Below are 20124 nucleotides of genomic sequence, written 5' to 3'. Positions count from 1 at the left end.
TATACAATGCTATAAAATACATCTGACCGATATTAATGAGGTCACAGACCTTATCGGAGGTTAAGTCCTATTTTAATGTTGAGTTACATCCCTCACCTGCAGTACCACTTCTTACCACCGCTTTACACTCCGTGCAGAATTATTAGGCAAGTTGTATTTGAGAGGATTCTTGTTATTATTGAACAACAGCTATGTTCTCAATCAACCCGAAAGACTCATAGATATCAAAGCTTAATATTTTTGGAAGTTGGAGTGGTTTTTTTTTTAGATTTGGCTATCTTAGGAGGATATCTGTTTTTTCAGGTTATTATTACAGTGCAGAATTATTAGGCAACTTAATAAAAACCAAATATATACCCATCTCACGTGTTTATTTTCACCAGGTAAACCAATAGAACAACACAAAATTTAGAAATAAACATTTCTGACATTCAAAAAAACAAAAATCAGTGCCCAATATAGCTTTCACCTTTCTTTCCGATGACACTCACCTTCCTTCCGTCCATAGATTCTGTCAGTTCCTTGATCTGTTTACGATCCACATTGCGATGTGCCGCAGCCACCACAGCCTCCCAGACACTGTCCCCAGAGGTGTACTGTATTCCCTCCCTGTAGATCTGTCCCCAGAGGTGTACTGTATTCCCTCCCTGTTGATCTCACATTTTAGGAGGGACCACAGGTTCTCTATGGGGTTCAGATCAGGGGAACAAGGGGGCCATGTCATTATTTTTTCTTCTTTTAGACCTTTACTGGCCAGCCACACTGTGGAGTATTTGGATTCATGTGATGGAGCATTGTCCTGCATGAAAATCATGTTTTTCTTGAACGATACCGACTTCTTCCTGTTCCACTGCTTGAAGGAGGTGTCTTCCAGAGACTGGCAGTAGGTCTGGGAGTTGAGCTTCACTCCATCCTCAACCCGAAAAGGTCCCACAAGTTCATCTTTGATGATACCAGCCCATACCAGTGCCCCACCTCCACCTTGCTGGCGTCTGAGTCGGAGTGGAGCTCTCTGCCCTTTACTGATCCAGGCTCGGGCCCATCCATCTGGCCCATCAAGAGTCGCTCTCATTTCATCAGTCCATGAAACCTTAGAAAAATCAGTCTGAAGATATTTCTTGGCCCAGTCTTGACGTTTTCTTATGTTTCTTGTTCAGAGGTGGTCGTTTTCCAGCCTTCCTTACCTTGGCCATGTCCCTGAGTATGGCACGCCTTGTGCTTTTTGATACTCCAGTAACGTTGCAGCTCTGAAATACGGCAAAATTGGTGGCAAATGGCATCTTGGCAGCTTCACGCTTGATTTTCCTCAATTCATGGGCAGTTATTTTGCGCCTTTTTTTATCAGCACGCTTCTTGTGACCCTTTTGAATATTTGCCATGAAACGCTTGATTGTTCGGTGATCACGCTTCAAAACTTTGGCAATTTCTAGACGTCTGCATCGCTCTGCAAGACATCTCACAATTTTTGACTTTTCAGAGTCCGTCAAATCTTTCTTCTGACCCATTTTGCCAAAGGAAAGGAAGTTGCCTAATAATTAAGCACACCTTATATAGGGTGTTGATGTCATTAGACCACACCCCTCCTCACTACAGAGATGCAAATCACCTCATTTACATAATTGGCAGTTGGCTTTAAAGCCTATACAGCTTGGAGTAGGACAACATGTGTAAAAAGGATGATGTGATCAAAATACTCATTTGCCTAATAATTCTGCACACAGTGTAGAAACCTACTTTCCATAGACACCTATACAACAGCGCCCCCCTCTATAATCTTATCACATGACCTTTGAAATACAATAACTTTGTAATGTGACGTGGCAGAAACACAGCACTTATGTTCTCCTATTTGGTCGCACAACACTTAACGTTCTCTGATTCCGTTCCACCGCGCTTCCGTTCTCCGATTCCGTCGCACAGCGCTTACGTTCTCCGATTCGGTGGCACAGCACTTACGTTCTCCTATTTGGTCGCACAGCGCTTACGTTCTCCGATTCGGTCGCACAGCGCTTATGTTCTCTGATTCGGTCGCACAGCGCTTACGTTCTCCTATTTGGTCGCACAGCACTTGCGTTCTCCGATTCGGTCGCACAGCACTTACGTTCTCCGATTCCGTCGCACAGCACTTATGTTCTCTGATTCGGTCGCACAGCACTTACGTTCTCTGATTCCGTCACACAGCACTTACGTTCTCCGATTCAGTCGCACAGCGCTTACGTTCTCTGATTCCGTCGCACAGCGCTACGTTCTCTGATTCGGTCGCACAGCACTTACGTTATCTGATTCCGTCACACAGCACTTACGTTCTCTGATTCCGTCGCACAGCGCTTACGTTCTCTGATTCCGTCGCACAGCGCTACGTTCTCTGATTCGGTCGCACAACACTTACGTTCTCCGATTCGGTCGCACAGCGCTTATGTTCTCTGATTCGGTCGCACAGCGCTTATGTTCTCTGATTCGGTCGCACAGCGCTTACGTTCTCCTATTTGGTCGCACAGCGCTTACGTTCTCCGATTCGGTCGCACAGCGCTTATGTTCTCTGATTCGGTCGCACAGCGCTTACGTTCTCCGATTCGGTCGCACAGCACTTACGTTCTCCGATTCGGTCGCAAAGCACTTACGTTCTCCTATTTGGTCGCACAGCACTTGCGTTCTCCGATTCGGTCGCACAGCACTTACGTTCTCCGATTCCGTCGCACAGCACTTATGTTCTCTGATTCGGTCGCACAGCACTTACGTTCTCTGATTCCGTCACACAGCACTTACGTTCTCCGATTCAGTCGCACAGCGCTTACGTTCTTTGATTCCGTCGCACAGCGCTACGTTCTCTGATTCGGTCGCACAGCACTTACGTTATCTGATTCCGTCACACAGCACTTACGTTCTCTGATTCCGTCGCACAGCGCTTACGTTCTCTGATTCCGTCGCACAGCGCTACGTTCTCTGATTCGGTCGCACAACACTTACGTTCTCCGATTCGGTCGCACAGCGCTTATGTTCTCTGATTCGGTCGCACAGCGCTTATGTTCTCCGATTCGGTCGCACAGCACTTACGTTCTCCGATTCGGTCGCACAGCGCTTATGTTCTCTGATTCGGTCGCACAGCGCTTACGTTCTCCGATTCGGTCGCACAGCGCTTACGTTCTCCGATTCGGTCGCACAGCACTTACATGTAAGTGAATCTTAACAACGTGGCCATGATTTAGAATGTAATTTTTGAGAATTTTTATTTTTAATAGTCGATACTTTATTCTTTTTTTTATTTCAGCGTATGCTGGGGCTGTATACCAAATCCTAGCACGGCGTCGGGCAATATTCATCCAGTTCTCTGGGGTTAAAGTTGCAGTTTGAGGCCTGTATTTGTATTTTGTGTTTGGGTTTTTTGTTTGTTTTTGGATTTTTTTTGCTTTTGCCTTCCTGCTCCTTCTGGATAAGTAATCTGGCACTGCACGCGAGGGACAGATTCACCGGCGACGTCTCGGCAGAGAAATATTGCACGCTTGTTTTCGTTAGCTTTGCAGTTTTCGATTAAACTCTCCGTCCGTGGAGCTCAAAAGACTCTTAAAATCAGCGGGCGGCACAGGCGAGGAGTCGGGGTTTTATCACCTCCTATCTGGATATGAAGATAAAGCTTCCAGACGTCGCAGCCGGTGATGGAGGGAGGAGGGGAGACATTGCAATGCCTGACACACCGACTGTGGAAGCGTCAGACAGCGCTCGCTGATTAGGATGAGCCCGATCGGTCGTATTTCCCACAACGTAGATCTTGTGTTCTGAGCACCTGCAATTAGTTGTTTTTAATGGACAACTCTGGCACCATTCATGCTGCATGATCAGTTAGTGACTTACTCCTGGGCGGGGTTTCCGCCTGTGCTACATCCGCCCCTGCTTAATTATGAAAATGTATAGAAGTTCCCAGGCTTTGCAGAGAAGGGACGTAACTGAGCGCGTGTGAGCTTGGCTTTATTTTGGGAACCCCGTATAAGTTAATGGAGCGAGCGTCGGGTGTAGGTGCTGCCACGTACACGGCCACAAATGCTGCGCAACTTGAACGGGGATCTTGGAGCTGCATCTATCAGACATTTAGGGTGTGTGCACACGTTGCGGTTTTTGCTGCAGATCCGCAGCGGATTTAGTCCTGCGGATCCGCAGCAGTTTCCATGCGGTTTACAGTACCATGTAAACCTATGGAAAACCAAATCCGCTGTGCACATGCTGCGGAAAATTCTGCGCAGATTCGCTGTGGTTTATTTTCGGCAGCATGTCACTACTTTTTTGCGGAACCGCAGCTGCATTCCGTTCCGGGACATACAAAAATCTCTCTCTCTCTCCATCAAATCCGCTGAACAAAGAATAGGAATCCGCAGGAATATTTCACACTGCGGTTTCTGCCAAGAGCTGTGGTTTCTCTGTGGAAAAACCGCAGCAAAAACCGCACCGTGTGAACACACCCCTATGGCGCACAAGTCTGATGAAGCAACTACTTTAATGGAGATGCAATCTGAAATGTAGCAAACTAGTGTGCAGGATTTATTGGCATTCTCTCCCACCTGGCTTTCTCAGACCATTGTTTGCTTTTGTCTGGCAGAGCGATCGCCTCCGATTGTAGGGATCGGCACTGTAGGAGATGACTGCACATGAATGACGGCGCAAACGTTTTGTTACGAGCAAAGTGCACGACCAGGAAGGTCATAAATGAAAGCTGTGATAATCAGCACAGCCGTACCCTTCATTCCCCTAGACCACCAGGGAACAAATAATCCACAACACTGTAGTCAAATGCAGATGCTACAGGATTATTCCCATGATGATCTTTTATGTCCCAAATTAGGAACGATAATTGGTCGTTTTCATGAATCCTCAAATGGGTTTCATTCAGAAGGAAAATAGCTGCCGCTGGGTTCTGTCCTGCAGCGTCTCTTCTACAGGATGCGCTGATTCGTTGCGCTCTTTCTATGTGGGTGAATCACAATTAGACAGTTGAGCATACACACATGCTTTATACTGAATATAGGGTGAGCATACGCAGTGTTTATACTGAATATAGGGTGAGCATACGCAGTGTTTATACTGAATATGGAGGGTGAGCATACACACGTGCTGTCTACTGATTACAGAATGTAAGAATACACACATGCATTATACTGAATATAGAGGGTGAGCATGCGCAAGTGCTTTATGCTGAATATAGGATGAGCATACACACGTGCTTTATACTGAATATAGAGGGTGAGCATACATACATGCTTTATACTGAGTATAGGGTGAGCATGTGCACGTGCTTTATACTGAATATAGAGGGTGAGCATACACGTGCTTTATACTGAATATAGAGGGTGAGCATACACGTGCTTTATACTGAATATAGAGGGTGAGCATACACGAGCTTTATACTGAATATAGAGGGTGAGCATACACGTGCTTTATACTGAATATAGAGGGTGAGCATACACGAGCTTTATACTGAATATAGAGGGTGAGCATACACGTGCTTTATACTGAATATAGAGGGTGAGCATACACGTGCTTTATACTGAATATAGAGGGTGAGCATACACAAGCTTTATACTGAATATAGAGGGTGAGCATACACGAGCTTTATACTGAATATAGAGGGTGAGCATACACGAGCTTTATACTGAATATAGAGGGTGAGCATACACGTGCTTTATACTGAATATAGAGGGTGAGCATACACGAGCTTTATACTGAATATAGAGGGTGAGCATACACGTGCTTTATACTGAATATAGAGGGTGAGCATACACGTGCTTTATACTGAATATAGAGGGTGAGCATACACAAGCTTTATACTGAATATAGAGGGTGAGCATACACATGCTTTATACTGAATATAGAGGGTGAGCATACACGAGCTTTATACTGAATATAGAGGGTGAGCATACACATGCTTTATACTGAATATAGAGGGTGAGCATACACAAGCTTTATACTGAATATAGAGGGTGAGCATACACATGCTTTATACTGAATATAGAGGGTGAGCATACACGAGCTTTATACTGAATATAGAGGGTGAGCATACACGTGCTTTCTACTGAATAGGGAACCTATGAAAAATCCTCTGTTTAGACTCCACAGAGATATAGACTTCAGTCTAAACAGAGGATTTTTCATAGGTTCCCATTCAGATGGAGACTACAGTCTTAGTGAGGATTGGCATAGACAGGGACCTGGAAAACGAGAAATGCCTTAACGTGGCTTCCAGGTACACATAACTTGGCCATTTTATACGCTAAATTTTCTCAATTTTTTCATATTTCTAATGCAGTAATGCAATTCATTTTTCATATTTGCATGTTATGGCGCTACAGTGTGCTTCTTTTTTTGCTTGAATGTATATGAGTTGGTGACTCTAGGTTAAGCACCTGTTCACACAATGTTTATGCTTGGATGTGATGGTCAGTTTTTGAAATTTACTTTTCAGTATATAACTTGAGAACAGCATAATATAGGTGCAGAGACTCTGATTCCAGTGATATGTCACTTATTGGGCTGCTTTCTGTCATTTTGATTCAATTAAAGTTTTCTCTTCTGCAGATCTGTATAACCCTGCCCACACACTGACATCTTTCTGTGTATAGCCCTGCCCACAGCACTGATTGGCAGCTTTGTGTATAACCCCACCCACACACTGACATCTTTGTGTATAACCCCACCCACCCACTGACATCTTTCTGTGAATAGCCCCACCCACAACACTGGCAGCTTTGTGTATAACTGTGATGACGAAGGCACGCCGCTGCCACCAAATTGTGATGAACGACAGCACAGCACCCTGCCACCAATATGTCACGATCCCACCACTGACTCCGGTATGTCAGCGGACGGAGGGACACGATGCACTGCCGGCACACAGCTATCACAGGCACAGTGGGGGCTTATCTTAGTTATCCCACCACCGGCACTATGTGACAAAAATATACAGCAAGCTAATCTTGCTCTAACAATTTACCGCAGGGGGGGTATTTTGGATGCCCCACCACTGCTAACAACCTTCCAAGAACTGCGGGGATTTATGTATATCCCACTTTCTCACTTCCACTTTGGAACTCGCAGCTCTCCGGCGCCCCCCTTACCCTCAAGTCAGTCAGGGAACTGCACCTAGGATAATTAGTCGCCGGATGGGCTGCTTGTTGTGCCCGGGCAATTAGACTCCGGCAGTAAGGGAATTATCAATGCTGTGGCCGCAGCCTCTCATTCAGCATGTAAGACCCTTCCGTACTGCCAGCTAGCCCAACCAACCGAACACACCACGCTGCCACCAGCCACGATTCACTTAATCAAACAATTAATTAAGAGGGTCCGTGGCAAGCCCCCAAATTAGTAGCGATTATCTAAAAAAGGCGCATAATTCGTTTCTTAGAGCATGGAGACAAACTAATAGATTTTATCATTTATTCCCAAAATGTGGGCAGTGATTATACCAATAAAAATTGTTATAAATTGAGACATTAAATATGTACAATGCAAATATGAAAATAACATGGATGAAAAGACAGAAATTACACTTACAGTTGCTTAGTTGGTATTAGGCATCCCATGTGGCTCGGGGGATGGGCCGCAGTCAGACATCCCAAGACATCGGCAGATCTTTCTAGCATGGCATCTGCAGCTCAAACTGAATGAATTTTGGGAGGGAATACCTTATCCCTTTGGGTCTGTTACATCACGAAAGGGGCGGTCTGGTGAGGTTCAACCCCCCTACTCTATGGCTTGCAATTCAACTAAAAACTTATACTAACTATATCTAGACGAGAAAAGCTCGTATAAACTCACGGAGGGTCTAGTTGGTTGTAGTTTATCAAACCCAATAAAACAACACCACACATGCCATAATTAAGACTCTCCATTTGGGAGCAATCCATATCTCAGTTTCTGGAAGTCCGAGAACTTCGCAAGAGCTACCGTAGCAAAGCTGGGTCCACTCAGATTACAGAAATGTGATTATTATATCTCTGGCTCGAGCAAAGTGCACGCTAGGCTTTTTTTAATGTTTCTCATATACTTGCATCCAGCCTCGTGGCCAGGACAAAGGAATCCTTTCCCTTAACTAATTAACATTCCTTTCTGTGGAGATAGGCCAAATGCTTATAGAGGAAGTGTCCTATTACCAATGTGGACACAGAGCTGTTAAGGAGGGGGGATGCTGCAACTATGACAGGCGGATTTTCTCATCAGAGTGAAATGGGAGATTTCTAGAAGTCATACCTTACAGACATTTTACATTACAATAACCCCGCCCACAGCACTGCTTGGCAGCTTTCTGCCAGTGTACACAGGAAGTTGCCAATCAGATGAGGATATGGGGTTACACAGGAGGAGAACTTTATGGCAGGAGACCCCTCGTCCTGTAGTGATCATCTCTGATTTTATTGAAAATAATGCAAAAAGCTCCGTAAATGACACATTACTGGAATCAGGATCTCTGCCCTTAAGTCATGCTGCTCTCAGATTACAAAGCAAAAACTTGCTGCCATAATTCCTTTGATACCCTAGTCCACCAGGGATGCAGACCTGAACCCGCCCATACAGCATATTTTAGCTCATTTCCTTCCTCAGACTGCAGACGGCTCATCATTCACCCTTTCAGTACCTCAGGCCACCAGGGACGCCGGTGCTCGCCTCTTCAGTCTTGACAGATAACACTCACACTTTCAAACGTTTACCCCCCACTTTGAGCTGAGCGTAGTGTCTGATATTCGCTCCTCCCCCGCTCGCCGGTCAGGGATCACACACGAGACCCGCTGATCGCACTGTAACCACGTTCCCTCCTCGTCTAATCGCTTCTCCAGATTTCAGCCCTGGTTTTCCTTCCCTCCGGTGCTCCAGAGCCGCAGAACAGAGTGAGACTGATCTGCGCTCTCCATCAAAGCCGTTTGCCGCAGCAATTAAGTCCCAATTATTCCTGTAGGAGACAGAACAGTTTGTATTGGGAAATGTCTTCGAAGAAACGGCGCCGAGTCAGCGAAGAAACAAACGGAAAGTTTATAATTACCACCGGGTTATAAAAATGACTTTTAATATCGGACGCAGAAGTAAATAACGCTGGATTGTAGACGGCGCCGACTGCTGAGGCTGCGAGGACGCTCTGCACTAGTTGTGGGGGCGATATGGAGGCTTCCTGCTGCGATTATGGAGGCGACGGGGACGCTCTGTGCCGTGTGTGAGGTTGACGGGGACGCTCTGTGCCGTGTGTGAGGTTGACGGGGACGCTGTGTGCCGTGTGTGGAGGCGACGGGGACGCTCTGTGCCGTGTGTGGAGGCGACGTGCCATCTATGGAGGCGATGGGGATAATCTGTGGAGGGGACCGGGAGGCTTTCTGCCATGTTTGTGACCGTGTCGTGGAGGCGCTCTGAGCCGATTTATGGGAGGTGTTGTGGAGACTTTGTGGTGTATGTGGAGGTGACGAGGGCGCGCTCTGCGCCATGTGTGGATGCGCTCTGCACTGACTGTCGAAGTGATGGGAATGCTTTCTATGCCGTCTGTGGAGGCTCTGACAGTGGTGTGGATGGCAGTCTGGGACAACTCTGAAAGTGATGGGGATAGTGTCTGTTGTGTCCTCTGTCTCATAGGGGATGTGCAGGTCTATTGATGGCCTCTGGGTAGGTCATCAGTATAAGAGCAAATGGGGCCTCTACTCGGGCTCCTGCCTGGTGTACGCAGCGCTCTGAGCCAGACAGCACAGCTCTGTACTGTACGCAGGGCTCCAGGCCGGATGGCGCAGCTCTGTACTGTACGCAGGGCTCCAGGCCGGATGGCGCAGCTCTGTACTGTACGCAGGGCTCCAGGCCGGATGGCGCAGCTCTGTACTGTACGCAGGGCTCCAGGCCGGATGGCGCAGCTCTGTACTGTACGCAGGGCTCCAGGCCGGATGGCGCAGCTATGTACTGTACTCAGAACTCCAAGCCGAATGGCGCAGTCCAAAATGAGGGGCTGCCTTATATCTCCTAGGCTGATCCCTCCCACATTCAGCTGCCACCCCTGGGCTGGGCTGCCTCCCTCCCTCCCATGTCTGAGAATATGATTTTGGGTCCACAATCATGGATGACCCATAACTTTCCGCCTGAAGCTCTGAATGCGTGAGTGGTGACGCCACTGGGTTCCGCTGGATTTTATCTGCGCATAGGGACTAAATATGCCTACTGTATGTAATTCCTATTAGCTATGCTTTATAACTCAATAACACAGCGTGCTACACGTGGCTGCTGGGCATGGGCGTGTTGGAGAAGGAATGCCAATTCGGATTATTTCCTTGGCTAGTCTCAGAGATGATATTGGTCATTTTCCAGATTCAATGCCTCAGAGCCTTGCTGTGACTTGTTGTGCCACGAGGTCTCCATGTGCTTGAGTAAGACAAAAGGATTCAGTTTTGCTGTAGCGGCAGAAGAGTTCACACCCTTGTGTTGGCGTTTTGATTAAAATCAAACAATGATCCTGTGGAATCCCAAGGGTGTGGGGCACATTTCAGGAGGGGAGAGACATTTACTTGGTCCCTCACAATACTCTAAGGGCCGCGCGGCTTCATGGTCTTCCATCTTGGCTCAGGTACAGGGTGGGCGAGTGGGTTTGATGAGGGCGGAGTGTAATGGTCACAGATCCGTGTGCCTGCCACAGTCCGGGAAATAACGCAAAAGGCTGGAGTCTGACACCTTAGGGCTGATGTGGGAAGACGGTTGTCAGACTGTCACAATCTGTTACAATGTAGCAGTCAGTGCTATGTTGGCGTTCATACCAGACCGCTTCTGATTTTGGCTGAAGTTCCCCGTTAAGGTTTGTCTGTGACCTGACTGGCGCGGAGAGCGCTGCAGCGGAGGCGTCTCTCTCCATCTTCCACGGCACGAGTCCTCTCCTGTCTCTTAATAGACCCTCATCCATTTTGGTGTCAGGCTTCCTCAGCGACGCGGCCGTTATGATAATCTATGCGCTGCGGCGGCTCCTTGTTCACAGGTGACGGACATAAAACACCGGGCGGCGGTCTCTATTTCATCCTTATCCAAGGTCTGCGCTCCACCAATATCCATCATCAGTGAGACGGCCGGCGCTCCCGCCATCACCGGCTCATCTGGATGGATATCGGGACGGTGACAGAATATCTCCAGCTCAGATAACATTTACTGAGCGGCCATAAACTCCCGGAGATCGACGGGCACCGGCCGCACGCCCACATGTCGCTGCACCCCGGGCCCCGGATCCGATGAATTACATCCCATTTATTTGTAGGAGAAAAGTGATTTTGTTAAGATTTGATGATGAACAAACAGCTGCATCCTCACTGCAGGACGAAAGAAGGCGCATCACCCCCGAGAAATCACCAGGGGGGTCCGCAGAACTCTGATATATACACCGTGTACACAGAGACTGCACCAGCAGAATAGTGAGCGCAGCTCTGGGGTATAATACAGGATGTAACTCAGGATCAGTAATGTAATGTCTGTACACAGTGACTGCACCAGCAGAATAGTGAGTGCAGCTCTGGAGCATAATACAGGATGTAACTCAGGATCAGTAATGTAATGTATGTACACGGTGACTGCACCAGCAGAATAGTGAGTGCAGCTCTGGGGTATAATACAGGAGGTAACTCAGGATCAGTAATGTATGTACACAGTGACTGCACCAGCAGAATAGTGAGTGCAGCTCTGGAGTATAATACAGGATGTAACTCAGGATCAGTAATGTAATGTATGTACACAGTGACTGCACCAGCAGAATAGTGAGTGCAACTATGGAGTATAATACAGGATGTAACTCAGGATCAGTAATGTAATGTATGTGCACAGCGACTGCACCAGCAGAATAGTGAGTGCAGCTCTGGGGTATAATACAGGAGGTAACTCAGGATCAGTAATGTAATGTATGTACACAGCGACTGCACCAGCAGAATCGTGAGTGCAGCTCTGGGGTATAATACAGGAGGTAACTCAGGATCAGTAATGTAATGTATGTACACAGTGACTGCACCAGCAGAATAGTGAGTGCAGCTCTGGGGTATAATACAGGAGGTAACTCAGGATCAGTAATGTAATGTACAGTGGGGCAAAAAAGTATTTAGTCAGTCAGCAATAGTACAAGTTCCACCACTTAAAAAGATGAGAGGCGTCTGTAATTTACATCTTAGGTAGACCTCAACTATGGGAGACAAACTGAGAAAAAAAAATCCAGAAAATCACATTCTGTTTTTTTTTTCATTTTATTTGCATATTATGGTGGAAAATAAGTATTTGGTCAGAAACAAAATTTCATCTCAATACTTTGTGATATATCCTTTGTTGGCAATGACAGAGGTCAAACGTTTTCTGTAAGTCTTCACAAGGTTGCCACACACTGTTGTTGGTATGTTGGCCCATTCCTCCATGCAGATCTCCTCTAGAGCAGTGATGTTTTTGGCTTTTCGCTTGGCAACACGGACTTTCAACTCCCTCCAAAGGTTTTCTATAGGGTTGAGATCTGGAGACTGGCTAGGCCACTCCAGGACCTTGAAATGCTTCTTACGAAGCCACTCCTTCGTTGCCCTGGCGGTGTGCTTTGGATCATTGTCATGTTGAAAGACCCAGCCACGTTTCACCTTCAATGCCCTTGCTGATGGAAGGAGGTTTGCACTCAAAATCTCACGATACATGGCCCCATTCATTCTTTCATGTACCCGGATCAGTCGTCCTGGCCCCTTTGCAGAGCAACAGCCCCAAAGCATGATGTTTCCACCACCATGCTTTACAGTAGGTATGGTGTTTGATGGATGCAACTCAGTATTCTTTTTCCTCCAAACACGACAAGTTGTGTTTCTACCAAACAGTTCCAGTTTGGTTTCATCAGACCATAGGACATTCTCCCAAAACTCCTCTGGATCATCCAAATGCTCTCTAGCAAACTTCAGACGGGCCCGGACATGTACAGGCTTAAGCAGTGGGACACGTCTGGCACTGCAGGATCTGAGTCCATGGTGGCGTAGTGTGTCACTTATGGTAGGCCTTGTTACATTGGTCCCAGCTCTCTGCAGTTCATTCACTAGGTCCCCCCGCGTGGTTCTGGGATTTTTGCTCACCGTTCTTGTGATCATTCTGACCCCACAGGGTGGGATTTTGCGTGGAGCACCAGATCGAGGGAGATTATCAGTGGTCTTGTATGTCTTCCATTTTCTAATTATTGCTCCCACAGTTGATTTCTTCACTCCAAGCTGGTTGGCTATTGCAGATTCAGTCTTCCCAGCCTGGTGCAGGGCTACAATTTTGTTTCTGGTGTCCTTTGACAGCTCTTTGGTCTTCACCATAGTGGAGTTTGGAGTCAGACTGTTTGAGGGTGTGCACAGGTGTCTTTTTATACTGATAACAAGTTTAAACAGGTGCCATTACTACAGGTAATGAGTGGAGGAAAGAGGAGACTCTTAAAGAAGAAGTTACAGGTCTGTGAGAGCCAGAAATCTTGATTGCTTGTTTCTGACCAAATACTTATTTTCCACCATAATATGCAAATAAAATGAAAAAAAAACAGACAATGTGATTTTCTGGATTTTTTTTCTCAGTTTGTCTCCCATAGTTGAGGTCTACCTATGATGTAAATTACAGACGCCTCTCATCTTTTTAAGTGGTGGAACTTGCACTATTGCTGACTGACTAAATACTTTTTTGCCCCACTGTATGTACACAGTGACTGCACCAGCAGAATAGTGAGTGCAGCTCTGGGGTATAATACAGGATGTAACTCAGGATCAGTAATGTAATGTATGTACACAGTGACTGCACCAGCAGAATAGTGAGTGCAGCTCTGGAGTGTAATACAGGATGTAACTCAGGATCAGTAATGTAATGTATGTACACAGTGACTGCACCAGCAGAATAGTGAGTGCAGCTCTGGAGTATAATACAGGATGTAACTCAGGATCAGTAATGTAATGTATGTACATAGTGACTGCACCAGCAGAATAGTGAGTGCAGCTCTGGAGTATAATACAGTATGTAACCCAGGATCTGTAATATATGTACATAGTGACTGCACCAGCAGAATAGTGAGTGCAGCTCTGGAGTGTAATACAGGATGTAACTCAGGATCAGTAATGTAATGTATGTACACAGTGACTGCACCAGCAGAATAGTGAGTGCAACTCTGGAGTATAATACAGGATGTAACTCAGGTTCAGTAATGTAATGTATGTACACAGTGACTGCACCAGCAGAATAGTGAGTGCAGCTCTGGCGTATAATACAGCATGTAAATCAGGGTCAGTGTATGCACATAGTGCTGTGTCTTGGTCTCTGCACTGCACGGAGTTTATACTTCTCGATCTCATTTGCTTTCTGTAGAATATACGTTGCCTCCGTTTTGTCGCGCAGTTTTTGGAGCACAGTCGGGTCCCTCGGGAGCTCATGGAGAGCACACTGGGGCGCAGCGTCTAGTGTCTCCTGTACGCTGTACTGCATGTGCTGCGCTGTTATTCCTGCGCGGCGGTGCTGCCATACCAAATGTGGTGTGTGTGCTGCAGCTTGTGCTGTGTTTGGAGCGGTCAGTGTCGGGAATACTGAGCGGATTCCTTTGCCTTTGAGGTGTGCGGCTCCCGCCGAGCGCAGGGTTTGGGGATTCGCAGCTGGTCGCGTCTTCAGTGAAGGACACATCTGTTTCCATTACGTGGCAGCACGTTGGCGATCTCGCCATTGGTCTGCACCGGCCCTTGAAGCTGTCATTATCCGGCTGGAGCCGTTGGCCGACCATTCTGTCATCTCGTGTCCTGTAGTTTCTGCCATCGTTGGAAGGATGCAACGTGTAGTATGAAGTGTAATTGGCTCGGACGCACACTGCGCCGGTTACGGTCTCATCACAACTGATATTATTAGTCTCACAACTAATCTGTATCCCGGGACAATGTGATTATTCTGCTGGAGGCCGGGGGAGGGGCAGGAACAGGGACCCCGACGCACGTCCAGCAGTCACTGTGATGAAGTAGGGAGATATTATCCCAGAATCTGGCAGATTGTAATAGTATTAGAACGTGGCCGAGCCATCTTCTCTATCGACGTGAATCCGGGGGGCACCAAAAATCATCAGAATAAGGATGTGGTTTCCAATGGAAACTTATCTGGGAACTTTTCTAATACTGATTCTTACAAAATTTGAACTGACTTTTCCTATAGTTTTATTTAGCCATATCACCCTGCACCCAGGGGTGGCCGGGCAGACTGCACCCAGAGGTGGCCGGGCAGACTACACCCAGGGGTAGCTGGGCAGACTGCACCCAAGGGTAGCTGGGCGGTGCTGCTCCCAGGGGTGGCCGAGCAGACTGCTCCCAGGGGTGGATGGGGGGGTTGCACCCCAGGGTGGCCGGGTGGGACTGTATGCCGTATTGGAGGGTGTGCACCCTGATTATTATCATCAAGAGATGTTTGTTGATTGCTCATCTTTTGCTTTTCCTTCCCCATTAGTCTCTGCAGCAGTCCTGACAGAAGCCCCCTGTTACTCTAAGAGTCTCATCAGACCTCTCCCACTTGCACATTAGTCTCACAAGTCCTGTTATTAGAGTAGTCACAGAAGGAGTGTAGCTGTGAGTTCAGCTCTGATGTGAAATTAACCACTAATTAGAAGTAGCAGTATGGAGAACATTTGACAGGAACTGGGGGTGTTTGGTTGCCCCCAGTTCATCAGGGGATTTATTATATCCCACTTTCCAGTTCTGGTTTGGAACTTGCAGGTCTCTGGCACCCCCTGACCCTCAGGTCAGTCAGGGAACTATGCCTAGAATATGTAGTCGCCAGAACGGCCGACCTGCTCTGTACTGGCTACTAGGTATGCTGCAGTGAGGGCGATATGACTATTCCCAGTCTCAGGCTAGAAATACACTTTTAACATTCTGTCCGTTACTGCCAGTGTACCCCCCCCCCTAAAAGCCCAGAACACTTGTCATATTTCCTGACATCATTATACAGCAGCACTGAGCAGTGTAGCTGTCGACCAGGAGTGTGATAATACTAACTAGAAAGCAAAAAAATGACTGTTGGACATGTTTCAACAGTACTGAGCATTGTAGCTGTGAATCCAGATCCAGGGTGAAATAAAGCCTAGGAGAGTTTTATAAAGCAGTTCTGAGCAATATAACTGTGAAATGTGAGTCCAGCACTGGAACAAACTATATATAACTGTAGGATGATCTCTGGACTGTGGGATTATATTACTTTGTATTTAGAGGGAATGGTTCTGGATGTATGTTAAGGGTTCAGGTCTGGTGGGGGGTCTGTACATAAAGGTGCTTGCCTGGGGTGTGTATTCTGGGGTCTGTATTTAGGCTTCTCCTCTGTGGTTTATATTTATGGTGCTGTTATGGGTTCTGTATATAGGGGTGCTTGTCTGGGATCTGAGTTTAGGGATTCTGTGGTTTGTATATAGGGGTGCTGGTCTGGGGTCTGCATATAGGGGTGCACACCTGAGGTGTGTATATAAGGGTCTCGCCTGTGGTCTGTTTATAGGTTTGCTTGTCAGGAATGTGTGTTCAGGGCGTCTGGGGTCTGTATTTAGAGCTTCTCTTTGGTTTATATTTTGAGTTTCTGGCTTTTGGTCTGTATTGGGGGCTGCTCCACTGGGGGGCTGTAGTTGGGGTGTACTCCCCTGGGGGGCTGTAGTAGTGGTGTACTCCCCTGGGGGTTTGTAATTGTGGGTGCTCCCCTGGGGTCTGTAGTTGGTGGGTGCTCTCTTGGGGTCTTTATTTGGTGGGTGCTCCCCTGGGGTCTGTGGTTGGGGTGTGCTCCCCTGGGGATCCTGTAGTTGTGGATGCTTCCCTGGGGGTCTGTAGTTGGGGGGTGCTCCCCCGGAGGTCTGTAGTTGGGGGGTGCTCCCCCGGAGGTCTGTAGTTGGGGGGTGCTCCCCCGGAGGTCTGTAGTTGGGGGGTGCTCCCCCGGGGGTCTGTAGTTGGGGGGTGCTCCCCCGGGGGTCTGTAGTTGGGGGGTGCTCCCCCGGGGGTCTGTAGTTGGGGGGTGCTCCCCCGGGGGTCTGTAGTTGGGGGGTGCTCCCCCGGAGGTCTGTAGTTGGCGGGTGCTCCCCCGGAGGTCTGTAGTTGGGGGGTGCTCCCCCTGGGGGTCTGTAGTTGGAGTTTGCTCCCCTGGGGGTCTGTAGTTGGGGTTTGCTCCCCTGGGGGTCTGTAGTTGGGGGGTGCTCCCCACTGGGGTCTGTAGTTGGGGGGTGCTCCCCTGGAGGTCTGTAGTTGGGGGGTGCTCCCCCGGGGTCTGTAGTTGGGGGGGGGGGGTGCTCCCCTGGGGGTCTGTAGTTGGTGTTTGCTCCTCTGGGGACATGCTTCCCTGGGAGTCTGTATGTATTTAGTGTATCGGGCTGGAATGATCGGGGGGCCGCGCCTGCGCTGTAATTATCACCTGGTAGTCATGGTTGTGAGTGACAGTCGGATGAATCGCATGTTACTGTCACCGTGGGGGGCCGGAGCAGGGTAGTAATCAGCGTCACGCGGGGGGGGGGGGGGATTTTACTGGAACATTCCGTACTGTTCAATAATAAATGTTACACCGCTGCCTGGTGAAGTGCTAAAACACGTCCCATCCGAGGACGCGGCCTGCATTCCATTATTGATGGCAGAGCCGACACTCGTTATGCCCCGCTGCCACCACTTGGAGGCGCTGTCGCTCCGGCGCACCGGGTGGGATCATTCTCCGATGTTTTGTCTTTATCCTTAGTGAATTCTGAGCATATTATTGTACAGGGAGCGGCGGAAGATGAATTTATTCTAATGGTGACGCCGACATACGCTCCGCCGCATTAGTTCTCATTTTCACCTGTAATTCTCCGTCACCTGTGCCGGCTGCAGCTACTTGTAGCTTCTGAGGATTTCTCAAGACTCGTGCAAGTCCTTGAGTCGTCCTCGTCTGCTGGGAATCTGCTCCTGGGAAAGCTGGGTGACAGAAGTAAGAGGGATAGTACACCGCTTTCCTGGGCTCCTGAACGATTGGTCTGCCTAGTGATGGAAAGTAGAAAACACGGGACAATCGGGAGTCTGGGAAAGCGCAGTGCCTGCCGGCTGTTATAACCGTTATTACCGCCCCATAATAACACTTCTGCGACAAAGCCCTGTCAGTGAAGTCCTGGCTCATTTTCGCAGCTCAGCTTTTCCAGACTTCTGAATGGTAAACTGACTTATTTCTGCATCAGTGGTAACAATGTATCACTGAGTGTGAGCGCGGGGTGATGACCCCCAGCAGACGCGGGGGCGGCCCATACACACCCCTTGTGGCCGCAGCAGACGTGCAGCTCATCACCCAGCTTTCCCAGGAACAGATGCGATGAAGAATTGGCCTCACAGGCTTTGGCAGGAGGAGCGTTATTTCTGGGGGTCACATTTGATACTCCGGGCCGGTGACATGTTTGGCGCGACCCCTACCGTACAGGTCGGTGATGATGAAGCCGTTTCCTCCGCTGTTTATGTTCCTCCCGCGTTGTCGGGTCACTCGCTCAAGGTCTCCGGCACCGCGGTATATAGCGGAGGTGAAGGGCCGCGCTGGATGAGATACGTCCGCGGCCTCAGGAATCGCTGCCATCTGTGAGTTATCGCACAGCTCATCGAGCTCCGGCTGCTCCCAGGATTCCGGTTTATTTTCTTTTTGGACATTTTGAATTTCAGCCATTTTTTATGGTTTTTAATTGAGACCATTCATCGCTCTGTGTGGTTTGGGGTCTGTTTCTTTTGTTGTCCCTGTTGGTGATGATTGGTAAAATAGGGGGAAAAATCCCCCACAATACTCGGAGCCTCCAGCAATGGGAAAAACCACCTCTACTATTTTACTATTTCTATTAAAGTCAGAATCCAAGAAGTTCTGTAGCAGAGTCACGATAACGCCACGGAAGATGCTGCCAAATGCCCCATGGGACTCGAGTGAGCTCGGACTCGGTGTCAGGACCCCCTCCGCCCCACTGGGGGGATAGCATAGGATCGGGGGGTCTGGGGGAGAGAAGGGGTGGACAGAATGGAGGGACGGTGAAGGGAGAGGAGGGAGCGACGCCTTGTCCTGTCACTTTCCATCTCCACCTCTTTGAGATCTCCGTCCCCGGGGGTCACCTTCCTCTCCGGTGCCACATATTGAGGCGCAGTCTGGTCAATTGCTCTCCTTCGGATTAATTTAAAGCGTCGTCTTGGGTTTATTAGAGGAGACGTGCGCAGGTGGAGCAGAGCTGGGACAGCGGAGTGATGCGCTGCCTCTCTTCATAGGGCGGCCAAGGTGACCCCTTACTCATCTCGTGCTGCAGGATCCCCCTGATCGCTCCTGTAATACGGGGGGCACTTAGCTCCTGTAATACGGGGGGCACTTAGCTCCTGTAATACGGGGGGCACTTAGCTCCTGTAATACGGGGGGCACTTAGCTCCTGTAATACGGGGGGCACTTAGCTCCTGTAATACGGGGGGCACTTAGCTCCTGTAATACGGGGGGCACTTAGCTCCTGTAATACGGGGGGCACTTAGCTCCTGTAATACGGGGGGCACTTAGCTCCTGTAATACGGGGGGGCACTTAGCTCCTGTAATACGGGGGGCACTTAGTTTCACCCAAGTGGAAACAGGTATGAACATGACACTTCCCAGAATGTAAATCACCAGCACAGACGATGCACAGACACTGAGCAAGCAGGGGGCGCTGGGAGATTTCTGCTCTGCAGCTCCTGGATCTGCTCATTTCACCTCATTATAAATATGTATTACTATCGTTTTCACTGCTCTCCAGTCGCATCCAAAGCTGCATTCAGAAATGTGACGTTTAACCCTTCCCGTGCCGTCTCACTGATTTTGGCAGATATAGAGGACACAATGTGGTATCGGGGTAATACGAGCGCCATTGTCGGCCCCTCTCTAATGTCGTCTCCCCCCCATGTCTTTCAGATACGTCCGGATCGTGGGCACCCACAACACCGTCAATAAAGTCTTCCATCTGGTGGCCTTCGAGTGCATGTTCACCCACAAGAGCTTCATTCTGGAGCGAGGTCTGATGGGTAAGAAATAATTGGGGTCTCCTATATGCACGTAGGGTCTGCATTGTATATAAAGCCAAGGGTTGGATGCCCCTTAGACTAAAGCATTGGAGCAAAGAGGAGCAGCAGCGTGTGATGAAGCAGGGGGCGAATTTCTGAC

General features: G+C 48.5%; 1 protein-coding gene across 2 annotated transcripts in view; it reads left to right on the top strand.

Moving 5' to 3' along the window:
* Positions 1–20124, top strand: part of BTBD9 (BTB domain containing 9) — a 119761-nt gene that overhangs the window by 63825 nt on the left and 35812 nt on the right. For both annotated transcript variants that reach the window (XM_073556276.1, XM_073556277.1), the window contains exon 7: positions 19876–19985. In XM_073556276.1, coding sequence (XP_073412377.1) covers positions 19876–19985 — 110 coding nt within the window. The remainder of the gene's footprint in view (positions 1–19875; positions 19986–20124) is intronic.

This window comes from Dendrobates tinctorius, unplaced genomic scaffold (assembly GCF_039654945.1).
Source record: "Dendrobates tinctorius isolate UK_male_01 unplaced genomic scaffold, ASM3965494v1 ptg000232l, whole genome shotgun sequence".
Classification (NCBI taxonomy): domain Eukaryota; kingdom Metazoa; phylum Chordata; class Amphibia; order Anura; family Dendrobatidae; genus Dendrobates; species Dendrobates tinctorius.
The sequence above is the reverse complement of the archived record's forward strand: the minus strand, read 5'-3'. Positions and strand labels throughout refer to the sequence as shown.